Source organism: Bombyx mandarina, chromosome 02 (assembly GCF_030267445.1).
Source record: "Bombyx mandarina strain Sakado chromosome 02, ASM3026744v2".
In the NCBI taxonomy this organism is placed as follows: Eukaryota; Metazoa; Arthropoda; class Insecta; order Lepidoptera; family Bombycidae; genus Bombyx; species Bombyx mandarina.
Genome location: NC_143209.1, coordinates 5217916 through 5228937, shown reverse-complemented (window position 1 = coordinate 5228937; position 11022 = coordinate 5217916). Strand labels below are relative to the sequence as shown.

General features: G+C 38.5%; 1 protein-coding gene across 1 annotated transcript in view; it reads right to left on the bottom strand.

Moving 5' to 3' along the window:
• Positions 1–1811: 1811 nt before the first annotated feature.
• The window catches only part of LOC114245696 (uncharacterized), a 41428-nt gene continuing 32217 nt past the window's right edge, over positions 1812–11022 (bottom strand). Inside the window, exons 14-24 of the mRNA XM_089733455.1 lie at positions 9701–10118; positions 8602–9355; positions 8247–8458; positions 7177–7546; positions 6844–6904; positions 6160–6268; positions 5465–5572; positions 4246–4365; positions 3568–3713; positions 2848–2931; positions 1812–2144 (exon numbers count right to left, since the gene is read on the bottom strand). Of these exons, the coding sequence (XP_089589581.1) occupies positions 1812–2144; positions 2848–2931; positions 3568–3713; positions 4246–4365; positions 5465–5572; positions 6160–6268; positions 6844–6904; positions 7177–7546; positions 8247–8458; positions 8602–9355; positions 9701–10118 (2715 nt within the window). The remainder of the gene's footprint in view (positions 2145–2847; positions 2932–3567; positions 3714–4245; positions 4366–5464; positions 5573–6159; positions 6269–6843; positions 6905–7176; positions 7547–8246; positions 8459–8601; positions 9356–9700; positions 10119–11022) is intronic.

Sequence of the window (11022 nt, the reverse complement as noted above, 5' to 3'; positions counted from 1 at the left end):
TATGAACCGTGTAGTCCAAGCTACATTAAAATTTTAAATTTCAATTTTCCGACCCATCAAACTCAAAACGAAATATTATTAGGATTGATAATAAAAACGAAACTACATCTGTTAAGAATTTGACCTTTTATTGGTCTGGAAGTCTGTACAAGTTGGTTAAGGATGTTAAAGCAATGAATTAAAGCTTTTTCGGGCTTTTAACCGAAACAACATTCAAATTACTGGTGGTAGGACGTATTGTGAGTCCGCACGGGTAGGTACCACCGCCCTGCCTATTTATCCCGTGAAGCAGCAATGCGTTTCCGTTTGAAGGGTGGGGCAGCCGTTGTAACTATACTGAGACCTTAGAACTTATATCTCAAGGTGGGTGTCGCATTTACGTTGTAGATGTCTATGTGCTCCAGTGACCACTTAACACCAGGTGGACTGTGAGTTTGCCCACACATCTAAGTAATAAAAAAAAATCGCGTTATAAACATTTTTCTTTTAGGGCTCCAAATTAGAAACATTATCTTGCCTGTACGTAATATTACCGCTTCGTATGTCGAAATATGAAATATTGTAAAATATCACGAAAATTCAGACTCTCTCCAGCCCTGGCTTTGAGTAATAAAATGCAGGGTTGTATATTTGTTTTATTAAATGTGTTCCGTCTGCAGCGTCGGCTGTGTGTAGCTCATTGTAGCTACATCGGGAAGGCTGGTCAGTGCACGTAGTTTCTGTAATACTCATTCCTTAATATTTTAGCAGGGGCTTTGTTCGTGTGACGTACATATTTGTTTGCTCTTTGTCTTACTACATTTATGTATCTAGAATTGGGATCGCGGACCATAAAATAAGACTATTCCATTATTGCACTTTTATTATATTTATTGCTTAGATGAATGGACGAGCTCACGGCCCATCTGGTGCTAAGTGGTTCCCGGAGCCCACAGACATCTACAACATAAATGCGCCATCCACCTTAAGATATAAGTTCTAAGGTCTCAGTATAGTTACATAGTATATTTTAAGCCAGTATGGTCGCAGAAATTCAGATAATCTCTAAAAGCCGATAGCAGTAGGCCACTTCGATGGAAAAGACCACTTGGTCAATCATCAACCCGTTGGTCAAAACTGATTGCATCTCTAATCGGCATGCCTATACCCGAAACACTAAGACTACCGAAGTTAGGGACAAGTGGAGAACTATTACACAATGAGTAGACAAAGAACAGTCTCCAAATTAGACACGGCTTTCAGAACTGACGATTTCGCCTCAGCAGACGAAGCCTGTACGAGTGGATACCACGGTTTTTTTATTTTTTTATTGCATAGATGGGTGGACGAGCTCACAGCCCACCTGGTGTTAAGTGGTTACTGGAGCCCATAGACATCCACAACGTAAATGCGCCACCCACCTTGAGATATAAGTTCTAAGGTCTCAAGTATAGTTACAACGGCTGCCCCACCCTTCAAAGCGAAACGCATTACTGCTTCACGGCAGAAATAGGCGGGGCGGTGGTACCTACCCGCGCGGACTCACAAGAGGTTCTACCACCAGTAAACGCCTGTACGAGTGGATACCACGATTCTCCCCATTTTTTCCATAAAGGGCCGTTCAGTCTTTTGAACCATACAAAAGTATAGAAAAGATTTAATCAAAGGGGTTTTAAAAAAATCAACAACCAAATAATATATTAGAATCAAATGTACAACTATTCTATAAAAACCTTAATCAAAATAACAAATACATTAAAATGTTCTATTAAAAACGTTGTTTTATGTTCCAAATGTCAAACAAACTTAGCCACTGTCCATAATTGCTGTAGCTACTGCGACACTTGGCCGATCTCTCCATCATACGGGACTTTTCTTACCGTCGTCATCTTTTTTGCGTCAGCCAATGCCCTGTAATAAATGTCCCTGAGGTTTCTTTTCGTTCTTCGCTTCTTGTCAGACAACTTCTTCGACACGTCTTTCCCGTTCACGCGTTGAGCTGGATCTGTGACCTGAGCCTCTTCGTTGCAATCTGTCGTAGCTTTCGTGTGCTTTTTCCCGAAATTCCTAATGAATTTGGACAGGTTCCGCTTTTTCAAACGCTTCATTTGCTTCGGCTCCATGCCTATCGTCCTCTTGTAACGTAAATAATTCTGACTTTCAACCTGTAGTAGGAAATGGAAACATGTTTCATTCAGTTAAAAAACAAAGCATACCAACTTTGGCCAAATTAGTGGTAATAGGCCTTGATGAGTTCTAAGTCCGAATCGTATTGTATCGTTGCTGTCTCATTATTCAAACCCATAAAATGCTTGTCTTCTGACCAGGATAGGCCGAGTCTGCCATAGGAATGGGCAGAGTCTGTCTATTCCTGATAATTAGCCTCATAATACAGAATAAAAACCACAACGAAATGCCGTAATTTTTTTTATGATTGAGTCATTAATGGTGGCCGGGATGCCTTTTCAGTTTCACCGGGCAGGTGGGAGAACAAGGGCTCAGCCAGAAGGAGTGGGATTTGCTGACAGCCACCCGAGCGCCTACAAAGAAAACCCAACAACACAAGAGTAGCTACTGCGCGAATGAATCTATTACAGGATCGGAATCGCGACCCGCTGAGAAGATCCGGCGAGTTGGACGAGTACGGTTGCCGGGTCCTTAAGCCTGCTCCTAGTGTTAGAGCTGAGGGGCATCTAAATGTCGTTATTTCTGTCGGAGTATCTCATATGTATGTTCCCTACATCCACACTGCCGCCATCTAGATCGGGGCACCGAAATAATAAAACCAAAAGTGTTCCTGTCACCAAGTCAAGTAATTCCACCTCGGCTGATCACCCAAATCTACGCTTCTCTAATTTGTATACTAACATTACTGAAAGCATAGGAAGACATTCTTTGTTGAAGAAAATTGACTTGACTTTCTAAATATTCTCGTACGCCAGACATCTTGCTCTGAAATGGAAAAAAGAGCTCTTTTTACGTAAGCAAAGAGCAAATCGCCCGAGTACATTAATCAGTCCTTTGTTCACCTAGTTAAGGGGTTATCGTTGTTCAAAGATATCACAAGGTAAGCCAACTTGGAGCACGAAGTTCTGATCACAATTGTATTGTAGAGTGTAGGAACCACAAATATTCCCATAGCGACTAATAATTATATGTATGTGTTAGCGATAATTATATTACAGTAATGCTACGTCGGTCTCGGGATTGTCGGGCTGTCGATAGCATGTTAGGTTGTAATCCCAATATACGTTAGTATCTTAACTGAACACGTGTCTTATTCTGACAAAGACGTGACATCTGCCAAAGCTTCAAAAGGCAGAGCATGATTCATCGCAGAAGTAAACAGAATGATGGCACCTTCTCGCGAATATTTACAAAACGCCTTGCCTACCAAAAGTACTTATACAAGTGAACCTGGATATTGAAAACAATTCTATAACAACATTGGTATTGAAAACAATTCTCTCTGGGCTATCTAGATTCTATAGTGAGATTTAAGACGTATTTTGCATCCATTGCATTATCATTTTTAATCCAATAAACGTAAGACTTTTTGACCTGAACACCAAAATCAATCGAGAATACCTTATCTTCGTCAGTCATTCCATCATACTGGTTAATCAAATCCTGTACAGCACGAAGAGTCCCAAGGCAGTCAGATCTCTGTCCAGATTGATCCTTTTCACTTGATGACGTCATCATGAAATCCGGATACATTTCCTGTGCATTTTCTGGATAAAACATATTTTCAGTCAGTCACATACGATCTAATCTGCCTTTGCTTGTTGTAAACCAACAAAACACTAGTCCACTATTCGGTTCTTGGCTAAAAATGAGCAGGAGAATTCACGGTATGCCTCCTGGCCAATTTTTTTAATGAAATACGTACTTAACAAATGTTCACGATTGACTTCCACGGTGAAGGAATAACATCGTGTAGTAAAAATCAAACCCGCAAAATTATAATTTGCGTAATCACTGGTGGTAGGACGTATTGCGAGTCCGCACGGGTAGGTACCACCGCCCTGCCTATTTCTGCCGTGAAGCAGTAATGCGTTTCGGTTTGAAGGGTGAAGCAGACGTTGTACTGTTAAACCTGTGACTGGCGTTGTAGATGTCTATGTGCCTCAGGTAAGGCAGGAGCTCATCTCCACATCTTAGCAATAAATAAAAAATATCACACCATTTTTTTAGTCTACCAGATTAATTAATCTAATTTTTATATCTAAATCCAAATCAGCTTTCCATCCAAAACTAATTTACCATTAATTGGCAGTCCCAAGGTATCTTCGTTAAGGAAACCCCTCCTGGCATCTGAATTAACAGCATCTTTATTTGGAGACGTCAGCCATTCCAGAAAATTTCGAAGATCTGGTGGTAGTTCTGGTCAAACAAAAAAAGAACCTTTTTTTTTCCCTAACACTGGCCCTAGCAAGAGCAATGCTTCGCAGAATCTACCACCGGATCGGAAACGCGACCCGCTGAGAAGATCCGGCGAGAAACTCAGTGAGCTGTGTCTATGGGTTAATTTACTCGTCGAGCCCTTCGTCGCAAGCGACGGGTTCGACGAGGACGGTGACCGGTGCTTGTGGTACCTAAAAGCACCGTTAATGGATCGGGAGGATCTGTAATGACGTATTTAGGGCGACGTCGACTGTTTACCATTCGGTAAACTATTACCATTTACATTCCGTCATCTGATCAGTAGTAGCATCATCCATTTGTTAATTAACAGCCGAATTAATTCTGCTTCATGCCTTAAATCCCTTAACTCTATTGCACCACCATAATACCATCTATTTGTGCCGTAAAGCATTCGTCCATTCCGGCTAGGCTAGGAGGCTAAGAGGCTATGCATAGTAAAAAACTATTTGGATCCTAACATGGATAGCAGCGATCACCATATCCTTATCCACATAAGATTAGGTTAAATGTAAACTCCTACTTTTAATGCAATAATAAAGTTTCTCAGTGATTTACTGTAATGACAAACAAAATAAATTGCGGTTAAATATTGTCCTTTATATTAAAATCTTCTCGTACGCTAATGTAAAGGCATTTTCATTGCACTAGTGCCTAAATTATCAAATAAAATCAACTAAAATTAAAGTACACACTTGTTGAACGACAAAAAGAACTACCGCCAATTCACAAAAACTAGCCTCCGTCCTGAGAAGAACTGGCAAGAAACTCAGCGGGCATGTCTTTTTTTTTCTAAATATTAGATAAAAAAAATCAAAGTTTTTACAATGATTATTATAACGTAACAATTATTGCAATATTGAAATATCCGGAGCGAGCAATTCATTCCCACTTTGTGCAGTCTTCTAAATCAAATTGTTTTAAAAAAAAGTGCGTGAATACAAAGTACACATGTCAGAAGTGAAACTTCTTTTGGCAAACTAACTTTTAAATCTCGTTTATATTTATACTAAACATCACATCACTTTAAATTTGTATCTTCACAGATTTCGAGACTCACTTTGGCAAGTTCTCTGCTGCACCTGATAATCCACCAGGTCCGTCATGAGTCGAGTCAACTGCTGCATCAGAGACGTGGCTGCGGCATCCTCTTTCGTGTTTTCTCTTACTGTTACATAAAGACAATAAATCCCCACAATACATTACATAAATTTTACCAGAGTATTTGGGACCAGTTCGTAGTCACTACAATCTTAACTTCTGCCGCGAAGTAGTCATAAGTTCCGAATTGAAGGGTGGGAAGAATCACCTTGATTTATAAAGGTCATTTCCCTATTCTTAGTAATTGAAATCCAAGGTTTTTGCATACTATAGTTTAGACTTGCTCCTAGACAATGAGGTTGGTAAGAGAGTGTTAACTATGAATGTGGAAGGCTATAGAGGAAGAGGTAGACCTTAGAAGAATCGATTGCGTCAAAGATGATATGTGTAAGAGGGGAGTGATCGAAGAAATGGTATATGATAGATGACTATGGAAGGAGAAAACATATTGGGCCGACCCCAGGGAACTGAGAGAAGGGTGGGGGAATGATGATGATTCTCTTAGACTACCCTGGAGGTCGTGATACTGACGATCGTCGGTTCATCGTCTCGAGTTTTTAAGACGGCGAAGAAAGACACGCTTCCTACTAAGCGCCTACTTAGCGCCTACTACTTAGTATTCCAATTAGATGCGAATCTCCAACATTACATTACCATGTATATTCCTGCTCTCTTCAACAGCTTTGGCGGCCTTTCGGCATACCTCTTTCATGTTGGCATTCAATTCGTCGAAGCTTTTCCTGGCTGGCTTGTAGCTATTTACCTAGAGATATTCGCAGATAGATAGAGATAAATAATAGAGATAGAGAATAGAGGTTCGTGCTGCTTTTTGAGCAGTGTGGTCCATCTGCGCGGAAGTAAGGCCCTTGTGGCCATATCGAGCAGTCCAAATATACCAAGGTTCAGATACATAATTGTCCAAAGGAATATAAACGTAACTAAATTGTTTCCAGCGGCAACTTTAATGCAGGAGTAATTTATTAAATATATAAAATTCATTAGTGGGTATCAAAAGAGGTGGTTGGGTCACTACCAGGAGTATATATGAAGCACTCGTGCGTTCCAGTTTAAATAATGACATCCACCTCATATCTTAAGGTGGTTAGCGGAATTCTCTTTGGATATTCACTTTGGAACCTCACTTTGGAACACTTTGGAATTCCCAATGGACCCCAGCTATTTGAACATCAGATAGGCCGTGAGCTCTCTTTAAATCCTGGCTTGTAATAAGTCAGTGACTAACTACTATTATGGTCATAAAAAGAGTGATTCTTATTCTTTGATTCGCTCGAAGATTTGATTTTTCTTAAACCGACTTTTTTTAGAAACCATACTGACCTCTTCTTTATGTAATTCTCTTTTCACGTGTTTCTTGACAGTTGTTTTGACTCTAACGTTCCTAAAAAAACATTTATCTCACATTCATACTTATTAAATCCGCTATATAATAATGCGTTTCTAAAATTCTACAAAGATATGTCGCTAAATATGAATCACGGTGATTTGTTTAAAAAGCCTCGGATACGTGATGGTACTATGTCAGAAACTACCGCTTCAGAAGCCATGAAAAAAAAACACATCAAAAACAACCTCGCAAAATCAATATTTAGATATTAGACCTGTTTGTACCAACTTGACAAATACTATGAATGACATTTAGTTACTACTAACTCATGAGAATTCTTAGCCTCTTTGTCTTCTGTCCCAATCGGATTCTCTTGTTTCCTTACTTTAAAACCACTCACGATCTTCCGTACTTTATCATCTATCCAATCTTTTGATGACTTCACAATGTTTTTAACGTCAATCGAATGTTTGTCTCTGACGCCATTTTCGAAAAGATCATCTTTCACACCATATTCATCGTCGTATATTTCATTCCAATACATTTTACCTTCATTTATACTTCTTTTGCGTATGTTGTCCTTTTCTTTATCAGGCGATAAACGCATATCATCGTCCGTGCTCCTATTTCCATTTATAGGAATTTTAAAATCGTTATTTTTCAAAGTAATTTTTGTCTCGCTGTTTATATTATAATCTGCAAAAATATATTTTCATTCACACATTTCAGACACAGCAATTACTGTCTTTAGAACAGAACGAATTTAATTAGTTGAGGCTAGTTAAATTTAAGTTTAAAACGTCTTCCACACAGACAGAAACAAATGGAGATTTATCTCGTGAGAGAAAATGATACAATACAATGATTACGACCCTCAGAATTGAGAAATACGAAGCACGGAGGAGGAAATTGAACTTTTTATTAACATAAAAATAAGAGAAGACGTCGTGGTCTAAGGAATAAGACGTCCGGTGCATTCGTATTTAGCGATGCAATGGTGTTCGAATCCTGCAGGCGGGTACCAATTTTTCTAATAAAATACGTACTTAACAAATGTTCACGATTGACTTCCGCGGTGAAGAAATAATATCGTGTAATAAAAATCAAACCCGCAAAATTATAATTTGCGTAATTACTGCTAGTAGGACGTGTTGTGAGTCCGCGCGGGTAGGTACCACCATCCTGCCTATTTCTGCCGTGAAGCAGTAATGCGTTTCGGTTTGAGAGGCGGGAAGCCGTTGTACTGTTAAAAGTGAGACCTTGCAACTCATGTCTCAAGGTAGGTGGCGGCATTTACATTGTAGATGTCTATGGGCTCGGATAACCACTTAAAATCAGGTGGGCCGTGAGCTCATCCACCCATCCGAACAATAAAAAAAATTCATTAATTGTATACCTGAAACGTTCAACTTATTTTCGTTTCTGACAATTGTTTTATTAACAGCATCGTCAGTATTCCGTGTTAAATTATTTTCGTTTACCGACATTAAAACTCTAGATCGGTGACCAATATTCTTAAGAATATCCGCGTCGTATGTCGGATAATATAAAGCGTCACTTTTCATTTTATCATCTGTACCGTTAGTAGATTTTATAGTCAAGTTTGTTCTGAAAAACAAAACAAATAGAAACACTTATTATTTTTGATTACAATAGCATAATTTCATCACAGTCGTATGAATGGCTTATGAAGAGAGAGCAAATATACAAAGAAACACTAATTAAATGTTCATAAAAAACTTTTAACTGACCCATTTAATTCTGATTGGTTATTTTTTCTTTCCATACTCTCCATGAAACTGAAGAATTCGGAAAACATAGAAAACAAATCGCTTAGACCCATTCCTGCAGTGGAATCAACAAGTTCGTTCACAGTATTCACCGTGATATTTCTTTCAGTATTTAAGTCAACATCAGAGTTAACCAGATCTGTTACATTTGTTATATTTAAAGCTAATCTCGATTTGGCATTAGTGTTATTATTTAAATCAAGTTTTTCATTAGTCAGTTCTCTTTTATATCTAACATCATTTTTCACTAAATCAACATGTGCCGCTTTTTCATTTTCAGATAAATTAGGCTTCGTTCTGTAATTTAAATCATCTTCGTTTTTAATATTTATATCAAAATTAGTTATCAAATTATGGTCATTTCCGTTTTCTTTTTCAGTATGTCCGATGGCTTCAGAGTATTTCAGTTCATCTACAGACTTCAAAGATCGCACACCTTTACTCAAAGTAAAAATAATACCCTTTTCCTGTTCCTGTATTTTATTGTCATCATTTTTTTTCATATCACCAAGCTTATCACATTTCATAGGGGTATACATTAGCCCTAAATCGGAAGCGGGTAATGTCAAATGAGGAGGTAATTTTAAATCTTTTTCGTTCGAAAAGTGAATATGTTTATGAAGTAGCCTGTAGATTTCCGCCGGATCATCATCTCTTGTTTCAGACGTTGGTTTGAATTCGATTCTGATTCCCTCCGACGGTTGGTGATCTGTACCTGAGTATGCAAGTTATTGGAAATTAGAGCAATTTTAGCGATGCTTTCAAACATAATATTATTTCTTAGGAGAGACTCAATATTTAATTGCATTAGACGAATACATGAGCTAATTTATTGTTCGATATTTTATATCGTATATTCCACCAGCTACCTTGGAGACATGGGGAGTGAATCTAAAGTATGCGTTATAAAACGACTTGCCTTTGGCATCAAAATGCATTACTGCTTCTAGGTGGAAACAGTCAACAATACCTATCCCAGTTTAGGCTCACACTACGACTTACACTCAATAAATAAGCAAACGTATCAATAAATTTTACAAATACACAAAATATTACCAACACTTTTCTAATCTTCCAAACAGTCCACGTTTCAGCAAACCTTTATCTAGCAACATCACTTTGGGGTCCAAATTCTTGTCGCCATTCTTATCAGTAGTCTCTTTCTTGGAATTAAGCACTCCATAATCACTATAAGCTTGAGCAACACCGACTAAGCTATCATATTTGTCATTGAAGTAATCCTCTATATATTCCGCGTCACTTAAGCTTCGTTCTTCGTCATCTATTTTTGGTCTCACTTCTTTAGTGTTTAGAGGAGCGTCTACTTCAACATTGTTGTTTGTCAGAACAGTTTGCCTCGCGTTCAAAGCAGCTTGTTTTACCATCGCGTTTATTTCGTCCTGATACAATGGCATGGGACCTTTCCAATTCGGATTGTTTATGTTTAACGGATGAAAGATTTTTCTGTTTTGCTGATCCTGTTTTGGGGAGAATTCATAATTTCATACGTACGAAACGGTTCCATAAATAAATAAATAATAACAACTAATAAATCACGCACGATCATCTGGCCCCAAATTAGGATTCCCTGTGTTATGGACACCAGAGACTGACATACATACTTATAGATGATAACCACCCAGACAAAGAACAAACAAACCTGGTCATCACACAAGTGTTTGATGTGGGAATTGAACCCACGTTCCTCGTCGCAACAGTCAAGGCCGCTAACTACTGTACTAACGAGTCCGAGATTCCATGATGATGATTTTTCATAGTTAAATTTTAAGTATGTTCAATTTTGAAAATAAAACTAGACTCTACTGGATCAAAAATCATTGGCTAGATAAATTTACGGAAAATTCTACTCAGCTATTTATACTGATAATATCTTTAATTGGTGATAAGGTTGGATTGAAATAATAGGCTCTATCTATCTAGCAAATATTGGTCCCTTTCTGCAAATTCGGACAGCAGCTGTTTCAATGGCTTGTAACTTATGTCCAAGTATTGTTGGGATTTTATCTTTGGTCCGAAACCGAAACGCATAACTGCTTCATGGCAGAAATAGGCAGGGTGGTGGTACCCATCCGAGCGGACTCACAAGAGGTCCTACCTCCAGTAATTACGCAAATTATAATTTTGCGGGTTTCATTTTTATTACACGATGCTATTCCTTCACCGTGGAAGTCAATCGTGAACATTTGTTGAGTACGTATTTCATTAGAAAAATTGGTACCCGCCTGCGGGATTCGAACATTGGTGCATCGCTCAACACGAACGCGCCGGACGTCTTATCCGTTAGGCCACGACGACTTTTTAAATACCGACTTTTTAATATACCATACTAGGGAGCTGTTCAGCCTTTAAAATTAAGAAAAG